We start from the raw sequence: 18,111 nt of genomic DNA, 5'->3' as shown, positions 1-18,111 counted from the left end.
AAAAAAAAGAAAGAAAGAACTTCTGAAGACAAACGATTAGCTTTTGAGGACCCTTAGTAAGGTTTGTTCAACCAGAGGCATCACTTTTGAAGACATGAGCCAGTATTTATTTTGTTTCCAAAATTTTAGATTTGGAGCAGTAAAAAATGATCACACACTTCACGATATATCAGTCTTTCAGAGAAGGCATAGTCCTTGACACTTGTTGATGAACTTTAAGTTGATTCTCTTTTAAACAGATTTTTTTTTTCTTTAATCCACAGGTTACGGTTCTTATCCGCGTGAATACACATGGCTCTGTTACGGAAAAGTAAGATTACAACTTTTGAAAATAATGATTTAAAAACAGATATTTGGGAGGATGGTTTTGAGGCTGGGGCTTGGCTTTTTTCTTCTTTCTTGGATTGTCTTTGATTTTCATGGATAGTTTTCCTGCAGGCACTTTTTGGCATCATCATTTCCGGATGATTCCCATGGAGAGTTGTTCAGTATTTTAGTCAGAAGTGGACTTATCGGCTGGGCGCACTGGCTCACGCCTGTAATCCTAGCACTTTGGGAGGCTGAGGTGGGCGGGTCAGTTGAGCTCAGGAGTTCGAGACCAGCCTGGGTAACATGGAGAGACCCCATCTCTACAAAAAATACAAAAATTAGCCAGGTGTGGTGGCAGACACCTGTAGTCTCAGCTACTCGGGAGGCTGAGGCAGGAGGATCACTTGAGTCTGGGAGGCAGAGGCTGCAGTGAGCTGAGATTGCACCACTGCATGCCAGCCTGGGAGACAGAGTGAGAGCCCGTCTCAAAAAAAAAAAAAAAAAAGAAGAAGAAGAAGAAGTGGAAGTGAACTTACAACAGGGATCATATATTTCTATAAAACTTGCAAAAAGAATGCATTTTCTCGTTTGGAATAAATATTCATGTTCATAGCTAATTTAGCATTTGTAATTTGTAATTTTGCATTCTTAGTCTTAAAGAGTCATCTCAAATCTTCAGACCCATCAGAACCTGGATTTGCCTCTGATTTTAGATCCAGTAGTTTGTGAATTTGAGGAGAAACATAGTAACCTAATTCTGTGACCCTCAGGGTAGAGTTGCCAGATTCAGCAAACAAAGACGCAGAACAGGACAACCAGTTAAATTTGAACTTCAGATAAACAACAAATAATTTTTTAGTATAAGTATGTCCCAAATATTGCATGAGACATACTTGCCTGGGTAATTTTTGTATTTTTAGTAGAGATGGGTTTTCACCATGTTAGCCAGGCTGGTCTTGAACTCCCGACCTCAAGTGATGCACCCACCTCAGCCTCCCAAAGTGCTGGGATTACAGGTGTGAGGCACCGCGCCTGGCCATGGCAGGTGAATATTAATCGGTCCTGTTGATAAACTGTAGAATTTTGTCCATTTTCTGTCCATTTTCTGCTTCTCTATAGTTTTGTTTTAAACTGAGTCTAGTATCTGATTGTCCCTGGCTGAATCTGATAATCCATTAAGGCAGGGAGGAACTGGGTGTCAGCAAAATAGAATCACAGCCTCAGGATGTAGCTTTGGAGGGCATCCATGGAGACTCTTTTACAAATGGGAAGACAAAGGCATAGAGGCCAAAAAATAGATGCATATGAAGTCAGTAGATTAAGTCTCTTGATGCATAAAAATAATAAAAAATAATACAGGCCAGGTGCGGTGGCTCATGCCTGTATTCCCAGCACTTTGGGAGGCTGAGGCAGGTGGATTGCTTGAGTCCAGGAGTTCGAGATCAGCCTTAGCAACATGGTGAAACCCCGTCTCTACTAAAAAATACAAAAAATTAGCCAGATGTGGTGATATGTGTCTATAGTCCCAGCTACTTGGGAGGCTGAGATAGGAGAATCACCTGAGCCTGGAAGGTTGGGGTTACAGTGAGCTGAGATCACACTGCTGCACTCCAGCCAGGGTAACTGAGGTGAGACCCTGTCTCAAAAAAAAAAAAAAAAAAAAAAAAGATAAAATAATAATAACAACGATGCATAACCATTTGTAAAGTCTTTATTGGGCCTGCATTGCCTTGGTTAACTCTCAAAACAGTAGTGCGAGGTAATGCTTATTATTACAATCTTCATTCAGCAGAAAAGTACACCAAGCTCCGAGAGGTTAAGATACCCCTTTGCCATACAGCTAGGAGGTGGTAGAAAGGAGATTTGAGTCTGACTTCAAATTCACACCCTCTTCCCTTCTACCAATTTTCCCAAATTTTAGGTAGGTGTGCACTACACATGCCAACATGCCATCTTCTCAATTTTTCATCAGCTGTGTTCCTTCTGTCTTAAACGTTACTTAATATTTTCTTTAGGCCAGGCACAGTGGCTTCTGTCTTAAACATTACTTAATATTTTCTTTAGGCCAGGCACAGTGGCTCATGCCTGTAATTTCAGCACTTTGGGAGACTGAGGTGGGCGGATCACCTGTGGTCAGAAGTTCGAGATCAGCCTGGCCAACGTGGTGAAACCCTGTCTCTACTAAAAATACAAAAATTAGCCAGGCATGGTGGTGGGGGCCTGTAATCCCAGCTACTCGGGAGGCTGAGGCAGGAGAATCGCTTGAACCCAGGAGGTGGAGGTTGCAGTGAGCCAAGACTGTGCCATTGCACTCCAGCCTGGGCAACAAGAGTGAAACTCCATCTCAAAACCAATTTTGTTTTCTTTGACTAATTTAAAAAATTTATAAGTGTACTTCATAATAGAAAGTTTTTATCCTTACTGTAAATGAAAACAGAATGATCTCCTATCATAAAAAAAAAGGTGGCTTCAAACACATATACAATTAGAAGAATGTGATTCAACTCTGGGTAGCTTTTGTTGCGTTCCTGCACATAAAATCAGAAAGACTGACTTTCTCATATGGTGATTAAATATTAATGCTATGAACATGAACTTCCTCAGTCACTTCATGCACAACCAGTGCTATATGTTCCATACTCAAGAAAACACTGTTTTACACTACTCTGCTTCTCAGCAGATCCCAAGGGCCAACATCACTGGAACAAACAGACATGGAGGCTTGGAGGCATTGGGGTCTTCTGTTTATCCAGGGCAAGAATTTTCCTTCTTTCTTTCCTTTCTTTCTTTTCTTTTCTTTCTTTCTTCCTTCCTTTCTTTCTTTCTTTTCTTTCTTTCTTTCTTTCTTTCTTTCCTTTCTTTCTTTTCTTTTCTTTCTTCCCTCCTTCCTTCCTTTCTTTCTTTCCTTTCTTTCTTTCTTTCTTTCTTTCTTTCTTTCTTTCTTTCTTTCTTTCTTTCTTTCTTTCTTTCTTTCTTTCTTTCTTTCCTTCCTTCCTTCCTTCCTTCCTTCCTTTCTTTCTTTCCTTCCTTCCTTCCTTCCTTCCTTCTTTCTTTTTTGACAGTCTCCCTTTGTCACCCAGACTGGAGTGCAGTGGCGAGATCTCGGCTCACTGCAACCTCCGCCTCCCAGGTTCAAGTGATTCTCATGCCTCAACCTCCTGAATAGCTGGGAGTACAGGCATGGGCAACACCCGGCTAATTTTTGTATTTTTAGTAGAGATGGGGTTTTGCCATGTTGGCCAGGCTGGTCTCAAACTCCTGGCCTCCAGTGATCCACCTGCCTTGGCCTCCCAAAGTGCTGGGATTACAGGCGTGAGCCACCGCACCCTGCCTGCACATCATCCTTGACCAAGGGTTGAATTAACTGAGAAGCAACTGTGTCATAATGGCTAAGAACATGTATTTATAATTACTACTGGCTCATAAGAAGAATCACATAAATTCAACAAAATAAAAGCCACATACCGCAGACCCACAGCTAGTATCATACTAAATGGGGAAAAACTGAAAGCCTTTCCTCTTACATCTGGAACACGACAAGGATGGCTGCATTTCACCATTGTTATTCAACATAGTAGTGGAAGCCCTAGCTAGAGCAATCAGACAAGCAAAAGAAATAAAGGGCATCCAGATTGGAAAGGAGGAACTCAGATTATCCTTGTTTGCAGAGGATACGTTTTTGTTTTGTTTTGTTTTGGAAGGAAGGTCTTGCTCTATTGCCCAATGGTGTGATCTTGGCTCACTGCAACCTCTGCCTCCCAGGTTCAAGCAATTCTCATGCCTCAGCCTCCCAAATAGCTGGGATTACAGGCATGCACCATCACGCCCAGCTAATTTTTGTATAATTTAGTAGAGATAGGGTTTCGCCATATTGCCCAGGCTGGCCTTGAACTCCTGGCCTCATGTGATCTGCCCACCTCAGCCTCCCAAAGTGCTGGGATTACAGGTGTGAGCCACTACACCTGGCCAATATAATCTTATATTTGGAAAATTCTAGACTCCAGCAAAAAATTATTAGAACTGATATACAAATTCAGTAAAGATGCAAGATCCCTGAGCAACAATAGTGTTCCAGGTTAATTCTTTCTGTTTGTTTGTTTTTGTATTTGAGACAGGGTCTGGCTCTGTCACCCAGGCTGGAGTAATTTTGGCTCACTGCAGCCTCCACCTCCCAGGCTCAAGCCATCCTCCTATCTCAGCCTCCTTAGTAGCTGGGACTACAGGTGCATGCCACCATGCCCAGCTAATTTTATTTTTGGTGTGTTTGTGTGTGTGTTTTTGTTGTTGTTGTTGAGACAGGGTCTCACTCTGTTGCCCAGGCTAGTCTCGAATCTCCTGAGCTCAGGTGATCCACCTGCCTCGGCCTCCCAAAGCACTGGGATTACAGGCATGAGCTACCACACCTGGCCAGGTTAATTCTTTACTCTATATGCTCTCTGCTTATAGAAAGGTCTCAGACACCACTCCTCTGTGTCATGGAAGGCATCTACTCACACTACCATTCTAAACTTTGTCACGTGATTTCAGGTTCGTAGGTTCAATGTTAACGTGTTTCCATTTCTATTTCAGTTAATCAGGTGCTGCTGTTCCTTCTGATCGTGACCCTCTGTGTGATTCTGTATAAGAAAGTTCATAAGGGGACTGTGCCCAAGAATGACGCAGGTGAGCACACATGGAATTCATTGAGTTGGGATACCCAGGAATGTGGTTTGAATGTGTTCCTCTAGGTCCTTTCAATAGCTGGGTTCAGGGACAAGTGACAGTTTGGTCAATTCCCAAGGACCTGCTAGTAGAATATCTGCCCTAGACCACCTTTTCAGTCGTGCCCTAGGATGGTCGGTGCTATTCAAACTTTAGCATGTGTGAGAGTCACATGGAGAGCTTGTTAAAACACAGCACTGGGCCCACCCGTGAGGTGTAGGATCAGTAGGTATGGGGTGAGGCCTCAAGACTTGCATTTCCAATAAGCTCCTGGTTGAGGCTGATGCTGTAAGTTCTTGGACCACAGGGTGAGTGCACTGCTCCACACCCCATCTCTTTGGAGCTTCTCAATGACTTTGCTTATGGAAACCGCCCTCTCTCTCCTCTCCCTGCTGGTTCATTCCCATCAGTGCAAGTCAGCCTCATAACTCTCAACTTGAAAATGGCCCTTCATTGGCCCTGTGGTCTCTCCCAGCTGCACTGAGAACCGTGTTTCCCTCCTCGGGGGTGAATTGCCTGAGATGGCACCTTCACAACTCCAATGCACACGCAAAGTCAACCTCCATAAAAATCAGGAAGCACTGTTTATTACATTTTAATTAATTTACTTTTTTTTGAGACAGAATCTCACTCTGTTGCTCCAGCTCGAGTACAGTGGCACAATAGCAGCTCCCTGCAGCCTCGACCTCCAGGGCTCAAGCAATCCTCCGGCCTCAGCACCCCAAGAAGTTGGAACTACAGGTGTTTGCCACCACACCCAGCTAATTTTTTGTAGAGATGGGTTTTGCCATGCTGCACAGGTTCATCTTGAACTCCTGGGCTCAAGCTGTCCTCCTACCTTGGCCTCCCAAAGTGCTGAGATTACAGGCATGAGCTCCATGCCCAGCTAATTTACTTTTTATATAAATCAGGCAAATATACACTTATGGGCTGGCGATGGTGGCTCATACTTGTAATCCAGCACTTTGGGAGGCTGAGGCGGGAGGATCACTTGAGTCCAGGTGTTTGAGACCAGCCCAGCCTAGGCAACAAAGCAAGACCCCATCTGCATGCACACAAAAAATTACCTGGGCATGGTGGGGCATGCCTATAGTCCCAGCTACTTGGGAGGCTGGAATGAGAGGATCACTTGAACCTAGGAGGGTTAAGCAGCAGTGACCCCTGATAGTGCCACTGCACTCCAGCTTGGATGACAGAGTGAGACTCTGAATACAGTTATTTGGTGTGTTACATACATTTATTCCACAGTTTTTTTTTTTTCAGTCAGACACTTAGGAACTGGAAACACAACAGTGAACAAAACAACATCCCTATTCCCAGGAAGCTGACATTTCTTTCTGATTATATTTTGTAATTTAAAAATTCATTTAAAAATAATTAAAAACATGTATAATCTGATCTAAATGAACATAGAATCTGCAAAGAGAATGATTTTCACCAAAGACATATATACAAATGTTCTTAGGGTATAATTCATAGTAGCCCCAAACTGGAAACAATTCACACGTACATCAACTCGTGAAGGATACAAAAAATGTAATTTATCCCACACAATGAAATACTTTTCAACAGTAAAAAGGAACAAATGACTGATACAAGCTGCAATATGGATGAACCTGAAAAAAAAAAACTATGCTAAATAAAAGAAGTCAGACCTGAAAGACCATATATTGTATGATTCCATCTATATGAAATTTCTAGAAAAGGAAAATCAATGGAGACACAGAGCAGATCAGTGGTTGCCTAGAGCTGGGAGTGGGAATGGACTGACTGCAGACCAGGCAGCTCAATGGAACTTTCTAAAATTGGATCGTGGTAATGGTTGTGCAATTCTATAAATTTACTAAACATCATTGTACTGTACGCTTACAATGGGTAAATTTTAAAAAATCTGTATTCGTTTGCTTGGGCTGCCATAACAAAATAGGACAGACTAGGTGGCTAGACCATAGAAATGTATTTTCTCTGGTTCTGGAGGCTGGAAGTCCAGGATCACGGTGCGAGCAGGTTTGGTTTCTCCTGAGGCCTCTCTCCTTGGCATGCAGACGGCCGCTTTCTTGCTGTGTCCTCACGTGGCCTTTTCTCTGTGCTGCATTCCTGGTTGTGACCCTCTGTGTGATTCTCCTCTTTTCCTCCTCTTATTAGGATACCAGTCTTACTGGGATAAGGCCTACCAAATGGCTTCATTTTAACTTAATTGTCTCTTTAAAGGCAATCAAGTGCACTGACATCCTGAGATGCTGGGAGCTAAGATGTTAACAATTGGACTCTGGGGGACACAATTCAGTCCATAGCAGTATCTACACCTCAATAAACTGTTCTAAAAGAGAGAGAGAGAGAGAAGGAAGTCACGTAAAGACAAATGTCATCTGAACTGACTCCACTCTTCATGCTTCAATCTCTGCTCATAAACCAACACATTCGCTCAGCTAATCCCACCACAGACTCCCTTCTTCAGGGAAATAAGTGGGTAGGTTTTAAAACAGCTGTTAAAACAGCTCTAAAGAAATGCACATCCTGACTGACTAATCAGACCTATACTGAGAAACAAAGCATTTGGACCACATGAATGGATCCATTATCACGTTTAACCATTCAGTGTCAAAATTTTTTAAAATCAGTGTTATAAAATACCATTCAAACGAATGTAGCATTGGCATGGAAGAATGCTTGTGGTATGTTAAATGGGAAAAGCAAGTTGCAGAAGAGACTGAAAAGTATGATTCCATTTTGGTTTTTAAATAATAAGTGTTTAAGCTATATATATATATATATATATTTTTTTTTTTTTTTTTGAGACAGAGTTTCGCTCTTGTTGTCCAGGCTGGAGTGCAATGGTGCCATCTCAGCTCACCACTACCTCCGCCTCTGTGTTCAAGCGATTTTCCTGCCTCAGCCTCCCGAGTGGCTGGGATTACAGGCATGCGCCACCATGCCCGGCTAATTTTGTATTTTTAGGAGAGATGGGGTTTCTCCATGTTGGTGAGGCTGGTCTCAAATGCCCGACCTCAGATGATCTGCCCACCTTAGCGTCCCAAAGTGCTGGGATTACAGGTGTGAGCCACCGCGCCTGGCCCAGGTTTATATTCTTTAGTATTACCATTAAGAAGGGTTTAAGGGGCACACACCACACTGGTTGTGTTATATATTGTTATAAAGCAGAGGTCTACTTTTGGAGTGGGAGTGAGAGATCTGCAGAAAACAGTCACAATTTACCAAATACTCTTCTGTTTGGGCTGAACTTTTTTCAATAATTATGTATTATTTTTTATAATTTGAAAAATATTAATTCAAAGAACTAGTGTTCTAAGTTAATATCCAGAGGCCCTGTGAAGTCCTACATTCAAGTAAAACATGGCGGTATTCTCTGTAATATCCCCATTGTGACACTCCATGTAATCTCCCGATACTTCTCTTGTGATTAGTGTGCTGGTCACTCACAGCTGTCCCACTTGGGGAGAGGTAAGCTGATACACTTAGCTAAAACAATCCTTATTTGAAATGGAATTCTGAGTCATGGCATTAGGAAAGCAGACATTTCCTTTCTTCTAGGAATAGGCATGGCTTGATCAGAGCTGCTTATGGAATGGACGAAGGGAGTATCATTTCTATTCCATTCTGCCAGCATTGTGATATTTACTATTTTTGTTAGGCACCAAATAGTTTCCCATAGCCAACCTTTTAATGCTTTGGCTCAGGCACCAGTTGGTACAATGAATCTAAATAATGGAGCAGATAATTCCTAAAGAAACTGCAAGGATGGAGCATCGATGAAGAAGGTACAGTTGATAAGCCTTTCCGCCACATTTCTCCAGTGTGCATTTGTCCTTCATTCTGTCCAGGGGAAACTTTTCGGCAGAGAGCAGTATTTTTGGCTTAGGTTAGTACTCAGTATCTCTACCTGGCAGAGGCCCCTAAGGAGTGTGGCAGTGTCATTTGTTGGCAGCAGAGCTGGACACTCAATGTTTGACCTTTTTCTGGAGTGTCCCCTCTTTTATGAGGACACTTTCCTTTTACCTTGTGCTTCCCACAGTCTGCTGAAGGCCTCCGCCTGAGTCTGGCAGCCAGGCACAGCCCCAGCTTTTTTACCCTTCCGTCTTACTCCTCAAGGGCCCTGTTTTCTGAGACTCATTCATCAATTCCATTTAGTTCATTCCAGCAAACTTTCATTAAGCACTTCCAAAGTGCCAGACTCAGTAGGGATAATATAATGAGCTTACAGTCTAGTGGAGGAGACAGACACATAAATAGATTCTTCCAGTGCATTGTGGCAAGTGCTCAAATAGAGATATCTAATATTCACCCATCTATTCAGATTGTATTGAAAATCTACTGTGTGCCAGGCACTGCGACAGCTGCAGAGGATACAGAGATGAACAAAATGCCTGCCCTCACAGAGCTCCTAGTGTAATAGGAGAAAGAGGGAAGACATGCAACCAAATAAATTTCAACGCAATTAATAAATTCAACCACAGGCAAGAGCACAGCATAGAGAAGGTGCGTGTTAATTTGTGTAGGGAGCTGTTAAAGGCTTCCCAGAGGATCTGATGTCAGTACTGCATTTGGAATGAATACGTAAGGGTTAGCCATGCAGAAAAGGATATTGAAAGCATTCCAGGCATTGGGAACATCATGTGCAAAGGCAATGAGATAAGAGTAGTGTTCAGGGAACCATGAGGAGTTTGGTGTTGCTAAAATAGAAGGAGGTGAGGCTGGAGAAGTGAGCAGGGGCTGGATCATGAGAGGTCTTGTGTGCCAGGCAAAGAAATGTAGCTTTACCTTTTAGGAACCAATGAGGAACTTTCAGCAACAAAGAAACATAGTCAAATTCTCATTTTTGGCAGATCACTTCACAGCCAGCAGGTAACATATCACATGATACCTCCATAAGATTACAACTTAGTCCAAAAGGAATAATCCTTAAGAAGCTTTTTTTTTTTGGTTTGTTTATAAAAATAACTCATGGTTTGTATTAGTCTGTTTTCATGCTGCTGATAAAGACATACCTAAGACTGGGGAAAAAAAGAGGTTTAATTGGACTTACAGTTCCACATGGCTGGGGAGGCCTCAGAATCATGTGGGAGGTGAAAGGCACCTCTTACATGGCAGCGGCAAAAGAAAATGAGAGATACAAGAGTGGAATCCCTAATAAAACCATCAGATCTCATAAGACTTATTCACTACCATGAGAACAGTATGGGAGAAACCATCCCCATGATTCACATTATCTCCCACTGGGTCCCTCCCACAACATATGGGAAATATGGGAGTACAATTCAAGATGAGATTTGGGTGGGGACACAGAGCCAAACCATAACATTCTGCGCCTGGTCCCTCCAAATCTCATGTCCTCACATTTCAAAACCAATCATGCCTTCTCAACAGTCCCCCAAAGTCTTAACTCATTTCAACATTAACTCAAAACTCCACAATCTAAAGTCTCATCTGAAACAAGGCAAGTTCCTTCTGCCTATGAGTCTGCAAAATCAAAAGCAAGCTGGTTACTTCCTCTTCCTAGATACAGTGGGAGTACAGGTATTTGGTAAATACAGCCATTCCAAATGGGAGAAATTGGCCAAAACAAAGGGGTTACAGGCCCCATGCTTGTCCAAAATCCAGCGGGGCAGTCAAATTTTAAAGCTCCAGAATGATCTCCTTTGACTCCAGGTCTCACATCCAGGTCATGCTGATGTAAGAGGTGGGTTCCCATGGTCTTAGGGCAGCTCTACCCTGTGGCTTTGCAGGGAGGGGTTTGCCTCCCTCCCAGCTGCTTTCATGGGCTGGCATTGAGTGTCTGTAGCTTTTCCAGCGACGGTGCAAGCTGTCAGTGGATCTACCATTCTGGGGTCTGGAGCACGGTGGCCCTCTTCTCACAGCTCCACTAGGCAGTGCCCCAGTAGGGACTCTGTGTGGGGGCTCTGACCCCACATTTCCCTTCTGCACTGCCCTAGCAGAGGTTCTCCATGAGGCCCCCGCCCCTGTGGCAAACTTCTGCCTGGGCATCCAGGCATTTCCGTACATCTTCTGAAGTGTAGGTGGAGATTCCCAAACCCCAATTTTTTACTTCTGTGCACTCACAGGCTCAACACCACGTGGAAGCTGCCAAGGCTTGGGGCTTGCACCCTCTGAAGCCACAGTGCAAGCCCTATGTTGGCCCCTTTCAGCCATGGCTGGAGTGGCTGGGACACAGGGCACCACATCCCTAGGCTGCATACAGCACAGGACCCTGGGCCTAGACCACAAAACCATTTTCTCCTAGGCCTCCGGGCCTGTGATGGCAGGGGCAGCTGTGAAGCCCTCTGACATGCCCTGGAGACATTTTCCCCCATTGTCTTGGGGATTAACGTTTGGCTCCTTGTTATTTATGCAAATTTCTGTAGCCAGCTTGAATTTCTCCTTAGAAAATGTTATTTTTTTTTCTATCACATTGTCAGGCTGTAAATTTTCTGAACTTTTGTGCTCTGCTTCCCTTATAAAACTGAATGCCTTTAACAGCACCCAAGCCACCTCTTGAATGCTTTGCTGCTTAGAAATTTCTTCTGCCAGATATCCTAAATTATCTCTCTCAAGTTCAAAGTTCCACACATCCCTAGAGCAGGGGCAAAATGCCCCTGGTCTTTTTGCTAAAACATAACAAAAGTCACCTTTGTTCCAGTTCCCAACAAGTTCCTTATCTACATCTGAGACCACCTCACCCTGGACCTTATTGTCCGTGTCTCTAGCTGGCTTTTGGTCAAAGCCATTCAACAAGTCTCTAGGAAGTTCCAAGCTTTCCTACATTTTCCTGTCTTCTTCTGACCCCTCCAAACTGTTCCAACCTCTGTTTGTCACCCAGTTCCAAAATTGCTTCCATATTTGTTGGTATCTTTTCAACAACGTCCCACTCTACTGGTACCAATTTACTGTATTAGTCCGTTTTCATGTCACTGATAAAGACATACCTGAGACTGGGAAGAAAAAGAGTTTTAATTGGACTTACAGTTCCACATGGCTGGAGAAGCCTCAGAATCATGGCGGGAGGCGAAAGGCCCTTCTTACATGGCAGCAGCAAGAGAAAGTGAGAGATGCAAAAGAAGAAACCCCTGATAAAACTGTCAGATCTCATGAGACTTATTCACTATCATGAGAACAGCATGGGGAAAACCACCCCCATGATTCAGATTATCTCCCACTGAGTCCCTCCCACAACATGTGGGAATTATGGGAGTACAATTCATGATGAGATTTTGGTGAGGACACAGAGCCATACCATATCAAGGTTACTTTAGTCAGTTTGGGAAGTATAAGAAATACAAGTAAAATAAAAATCACTCCTAATTCCATAAATAGACATAAGTCCATTTGCAAATATGTATGTATCAAATTGTGATCAAATACTAGAGAGAATTTTGTATTCTTTTCCTCCTTAACAGTGTTTTATGAACATTCTCTCATGTCAGTAAATATATTGTGAAAACAAAATTATTCTAGTGGTGGAAATTTCAGATGCAGTAGCAAGCTGGTAGAAAAGATGTAGAAGGAGAAAGAGGAGGCCATTCAATGTGTCTTAAATTACACAAAACACAGTACCTGGTAGTTAGTTTCAAGAAATGCTTATTGAATGAAATATCAGCTAGAACTACCCTGGACCTCAGGGATAGAGGTTTTCCAAAAAGGATCTGGAAAGAGAAGGGGTAGGGGGAGAGAGTGGGTGGAGAGAGGGGAGAGAGAGAGAGAGAGAGAGAGAACTTTAAGTAAAAATCAGATGAGTACTTTACAGTGGGTACTGGATACTCTACTTATGGATCATTATTCTTCTCCATGGCTGAAAGTTGTATTGCAGTACTAAAGTATGATGTTATGGCTTTGGTATTTTATAGCATAGCCAGGCTTGCTCAAAAGAATAATTAATTATTTATCTTGTGCATTAGTCATGTTCTTTCATTTACCTCCTTCCTCTTGCTGTCAACGTTTGAGGAACTTGACCAGAGTGGGGATAGAAGAGGGAAAATCACAACCAGTATCTTATAGCAGTGTAGGCAAAGTAAATATTCTGATTCAGGGAAGAGTTGAAGACTGTTGGACAAATGAGGCTTTTCAGTTCTTTGTATGTTTTTAAGTGTGTGTGTATTTTAGGCTAGCCAACTGGCTCCTGGAAGATAGCTCCAAAATAATAGATTTTGTGTTATGGTCAAAAGGGCTCACAGCCTGATGTGCTAGAATCCAACACTATGACTCCGGGTTCTGAGAAAAGCAAAGCTTTTTCTTGTAAATCGACTAACAAGGAGACAGGAGCCCAGCTCAAATCTGTCTCCCTGTGCTGACTTTAAGGCAGTAATTTTATTAGAAAAGGCTCAGGGGTGGATTCTGGGATTAGTAGGTGATTGATGGAAGAGAAGAGGAGGTCTAAAAGGTCCTGAGGCTTGCACAGTTATCTCTTCATGCTACCTCATGGGTCTCATGTGCAAATCTGGGAGGAGTTAGTTTGAAACACAGGGCGGAAATCCAAGCTGTGACATCAGCAAGCTTGTTCTGCACAAACTTCAGTTGACCAGATTAGTTCCAACTGATTTCAGCCAGTTTCTTTTATTTATTTATTTATTTATTTTGTTATACTTTAAGTTCTAGGGTACATGTGCACAACGTGCAGGTTTATTACATATGTATACATGTGCCATGTTGGTGTGCTGCACCCATTAACTCGTCATTTACATTAGGTATATCTCCTAATGCTATCCCTTCCCCTTCCCCCAACCCCACAACAGGCCCTGGGGTGTGATGTTCCCCTTCCTGTGTCCAAGTGTTCTCATTGTTCAATTCCCACCTATGAGTGAGAACAGGCAGTGTTTGGTTTTTTGTCCCTGAGATAGTTTGCTGAGAATGATGGTTTCCAGCTTCATCCATGTCCCTAGAAAGGACATGAACTCATCCTTTTTTATGGCTGCATAGTATTCCATGGTACATATGTGCCACATTTTCTTAATCCAGTCTATCATTGATGGATATTTGGGTTGGTTCCAAGTCTTTGCTATTGTGAATAGTGCCACATTAAACATATGTGTGCATGTTTCTTTAAAGCAGCATGATTTATAATCCTTTGGGTATATACCTAGTAAGGGGATGGCTGGGTCAAATGGTATTTCTAGTTCTAGATCCTTGAGGAATCACTACACTGTCTTCCACAATGGTTGAACCAGTTTACAGTTCCACCAACAGTGTAAAAGCGTTCCTGTTTCTCCACATCCTCTCCAGGATCTGTTGTTTCCTGACCTTTTAATGATCGCCATTCTAACTGGTGTGAGATTGTATCTCATTGTGGTTTTGATTTGCATTTCTCTGATGGCCAGTGATGATGAACATTTTTTCGTGTGTCTGTTGGTTGCATAAATGTCTTCTTTTGAGAAGTGTCTGTTCATATCCTTTGCCCACTTTTTGATGGGGTTGTTTGTTTTTTTCTTGTAAATTTGTTTAAGTTCTTTGTAGATTCTGGATATTAGCCCTTTGTCAGATGAGTAGATTGCAAAAATTTTCTCCCATTCTGTAGGTTGCCTGTTCATTGTGATGGTAGTTTCTTTTGATGTGCAGAAACTCTTTAGTTTAATTAGATCCCATTTGTCAATTTTGGCTTTTGTTGCCATTGCTTTTGGTGTTTTAGTCATGAAGTCCTTGCCCATGCCTATGTCCTGAATGGTATTGCCTAGGTTTTCTTCTAGGGTTTTTATGGTTTTAGATCTAACATTTCAGTCTTTAATCCATCTTGAATTAATTTTTGTATAAGGTGTAAGGAAGGGATCCAGTTTCAGCTTTCTACGTATGGCTAGCCGGTTTTCCCAGCACCATTTATTACATAGGGAATCCTTTCCCTATTTCTTGTTTTCGTGAGGTTTGTCAAAGATCAGATGGTTGTAGATGTATGGTGTTATTTCTGAGGTCTCTGTTCTGTTTCATTGGTCCATATCTCTGTTTTGGTACCAGTACCATGCTATTTTGGTTACTGTAGCCTTGTGGTATAGTTTGAAGTCAGGTAGTGTGATGCCTCCAGCTTTGTTCTTTTGGCTTAGGATTGACTTGGCAATGCGGGCTCTTTTTTGGTTCCATATGAACTTTAAAGTATCTTTTTCCAATTCTGTGAAGAAAGTCATTGGTAGCTTGATGGGGATGGCATTGAATCTATAAATTACCTTGGGCAGTATGGCCATTTTCATGATATTGATTCTTCCTATCCATGAGCATGGAATGTTCTTCCATTTGTTTGTGTCCTCTTTTATTTCGTTGAGCAGTGGTTTGTAGTTCTCCTTGAAGAGGTCCTTCACATCCCTTGTAAGTTGGATTCCTAGGTATTTTATTCTCTTTGAAGCAATTGTGAATGGGAGTTCACTCATGATTTGGCTCTCTGTTTGTCTGTTATTGGTGTATAAGAATGGTTGTGATTTTTGCACATTGATTTTATATCCTGAGACTTTGCTGAAGTTGCTTATCAGCTTAAGGAGATTTTGGGCTGAGACGATGGGGTTTTCTAAATGCACAATCATGTCATCTGTGAACAGGGACAATTTGACTTCCTCTTTTCCTAATTGAATACCCTTTATTTCTTTCTCTTGCCTGATTGGCCTGGCCAGAATTTCCAACATTATGTTGAATAGGAGTGGTGAGAGAGGGCATCCCTGTCTTGTGCCAGTTTTCAAAGGGAATGCTTCCAGTTTTTGCCCATTCAGTATGATATTGGCTATGGGTTTGTCATAAATAGCTCTTATTATTTTGAGATACGTCCCATCAATACCTAATTTATTGAGAGTTTTTAGCATGAAGGGCTATTGAATTTTGTCAAAGGCCTTTTCTGCATCTATTGATATAATCATGGGGTTTCTGTCTTTGGTTCTACTTATATGCTGGATTACGTTTATTGATTTGTGTATGATGAACCAGCCTTGCATCCCAGGGATGAAGCCCACTTGATCATGGTGAATAACCTTTTTGATGTGCTGCTGGATTCAGTTTGCCAGTATTTTTTTTGAGGATTTTTGCATCGATGTTCAGCCGGGATATAATCTCAGAAGCAGAGAGAGTTTCATCATTTCAGCATTTTTTTTTTCTAATCTATCATCCTGCAAACTCAAGAATTTCTATTAGTCATTGGTTTCTTTAACTCTTTGGGGGTATGGTTTCAATAGCGACATAAACAAAATAGAAGTTTATTTCCTCTCTCAAGTATAAGTCTGATGTATCAGTTCCACAGTTATCCAGATCAAGATTCCTTCTATATTATGGTTTTGGTGAGCTCAACAAGTAGCTTCCATCTTGTGGTCTAAGCTGGCTACTCTAACTCCCACCATCATATCGACAGTCCAGCCAATGGGAAAGGGGAAAGGTAAGGGGGTGGGTGAGCATTCCTTTGAAGGGTAGACCAAGCAGTGGCACACATTACTTAAACTAACATCCCATTGGTCAGAACTTGATCATATAGAGCTGCACGGGAGTCTGGTAAAATAGTCTTCGTGGTTGGCTATGTACCAGCTAAAATTCCAAAGTTCTTTTCTAAGGGAAGACAGAATGACTAGATATTGGAGAACAATCAGCAGTCTCTTCCACACTATGCCATCTTCCCCCAGGAGTGTGGAAGATGCATTAAACTGGCTCTACTGTGAAATTCTTTCATGTTCCAAGACACCAGTTTTTATGTTTCCAGATGATGAATCCGAGACTCCTGAAGAACTGGAAGAAGAGATTCCTGTGGTGATTTGTGCTGCAGCAGGGAGGATGGGTGCCACTATGGCTGCCATCAATAGCATCTACAGCAACACTGATGCCAACATCTTGTTCTATGTAGTGGGACTCCGGAATACTCTGACTCGAATACGGTAAGTTGTGTCTTACAGACTTTGGCATTTTCTGTTTCCTTCCCCTCCCTCCTTCCCTCTCTCCCTCCCTCCCTCCCTCTTCTTCTTGTTCTTCTTCTTTTCTTTCTTTCTTGCTTTCTCTCCCTTTCTCTCTTTCTCTCCCTCTCTCTTTCTGTCTCTCTCTCTCTCTCTCTCTGTCTTTCTCTCTTTCTTTCTGATAGGATCTTGCTCTGTTGCTCAGACTGGATTGTGCAGTGGCGCAATCACAGCTCACTGCAGCCTTGGCCTCCGTGGCTCAAGCAATCCTTCTCTTTCCACCTCCCAAGTAGCTGAGACTACAGGTGCATGCTACCACACCCAGCTCATTTTCTAATTTTTTTGGAGAGCGAGTCTCTCTTTGTTGCCTAGGTTGGTCTTGAAATCCTGGGTTCAAGCAATCCTCCCTCCTCAGCCTCCCAAAATGCTGGGATTACAGATGTGAGCCACAACACCTGGCCTCTACTTTCTTATATTTCCTTAAATAGATTTCCTTTCTTTTTGGATTAAGAAAAAATAAACAGAAAATTAAAATTTGGACATATTATAAAAATGAAAGATAATTGTAAAATCTTGGTTTGGAGAGTGTCTCTCTGAGCCCAGAAATCATCCAGAAAAATGGACAGATTTGACTGCATAACATTTAAAAACTTTACAATGATGAAAAATACAAGTGAAGCTATTCATACAATAGATTAAGACCAAGTATTTTTAACATGTATTATAGACAAAGAATTACTATCCAAAATATAGAATTGTTACAAAAATTTTAAAAACATCGTTAAAAAATGGGCATAGGATATAACCAGATAATTCACAGAGGAAAAAAATACAAATGGCCAATAAACATGAAAAGGTGTTGTAGGCTGGGTGAGGTGGCTCACTCCTATATTTCCAACACTTTGGGAGGCCAAGGAAAAAGGATGACTTGGGATCAGGCTTGAGACCAGCCTGGGTAACATAACAAGACCTCTGTCTCTACTAAAAATTTTAGAAATTAGCTGAGGGTGGTGATACATAGCGGGAGGCTGAGGTGGGAGGATCCCTTGAGCCCAGGAGTTTGAGGCTGCTGTGAGCTATGATCGCATCACTTAACTTCAGCCTGGGCAACAGAGTGAGACCTTGTTTCAGCTAAAAATAAATAAATAAGGCTGGGCGTGGTGGCTCACTCCTGTAATCCTAATACTTTGGGAGGCCAAGGCGGGCAGATCACCTGAAGTCAAGAATTTGAGACCAGCCTGGCCAATAT

General features: G+C 42.2%; 1 protein-coding gene across 6 annotated transcripts in view; it reads left to right on the top strand.

Moving 5' to 3' along the window:
- GLT8D2 (glycosyltransferase 8 domain containing 2) overlaps positions 1 to 18,111 on the top strand; it is a 73,916-nt gene that overhangs the window by 42,541 nt on the left and 13,264 nt on the right. For all 6 annotated transcript variants that reach the window (XM_063711868.1, XM_002823669.6, XM_063711867.1 and 3 more), the window contains 3 exons: positions 264 to 310; positions 4,879 to 4,971; positions 16,676 to 16,847. In XM_063711868.1, the coding sequence (XP_063567938.1) occupies positions 292 to 310; positions 4,879 to 4,971; positions 16,676 to 16,847 (284 nt within the window). In that variant the 5' untranslated portion in view covers positions 264 to 291. The remainder of the gene's footprint in view (positions 1 to 263; positions 311 to 4,878; positions 4,972 to 16,675; positions 16,848 to 18,111) is intronic.

Source organism: Pongo abelii, chromosome 10 (genome assembly GCF_028885655.2).
Source record: "Pongo abelii isolate AG06213 chromosome 10, NHGRI_mPonAbe1-v2.0_pri, whole genome shotgun sequence".
Lineage (NCBI taxonomy): Eukaryota > Metazoa > Chordata > Mammalia > Primates > Hominidae > Pongo > Pongo abelii.
Note: the sequence above shows the minus strand (reverse complement) of the source record. Positions and strands in the feature narration are given on the sequence as shown.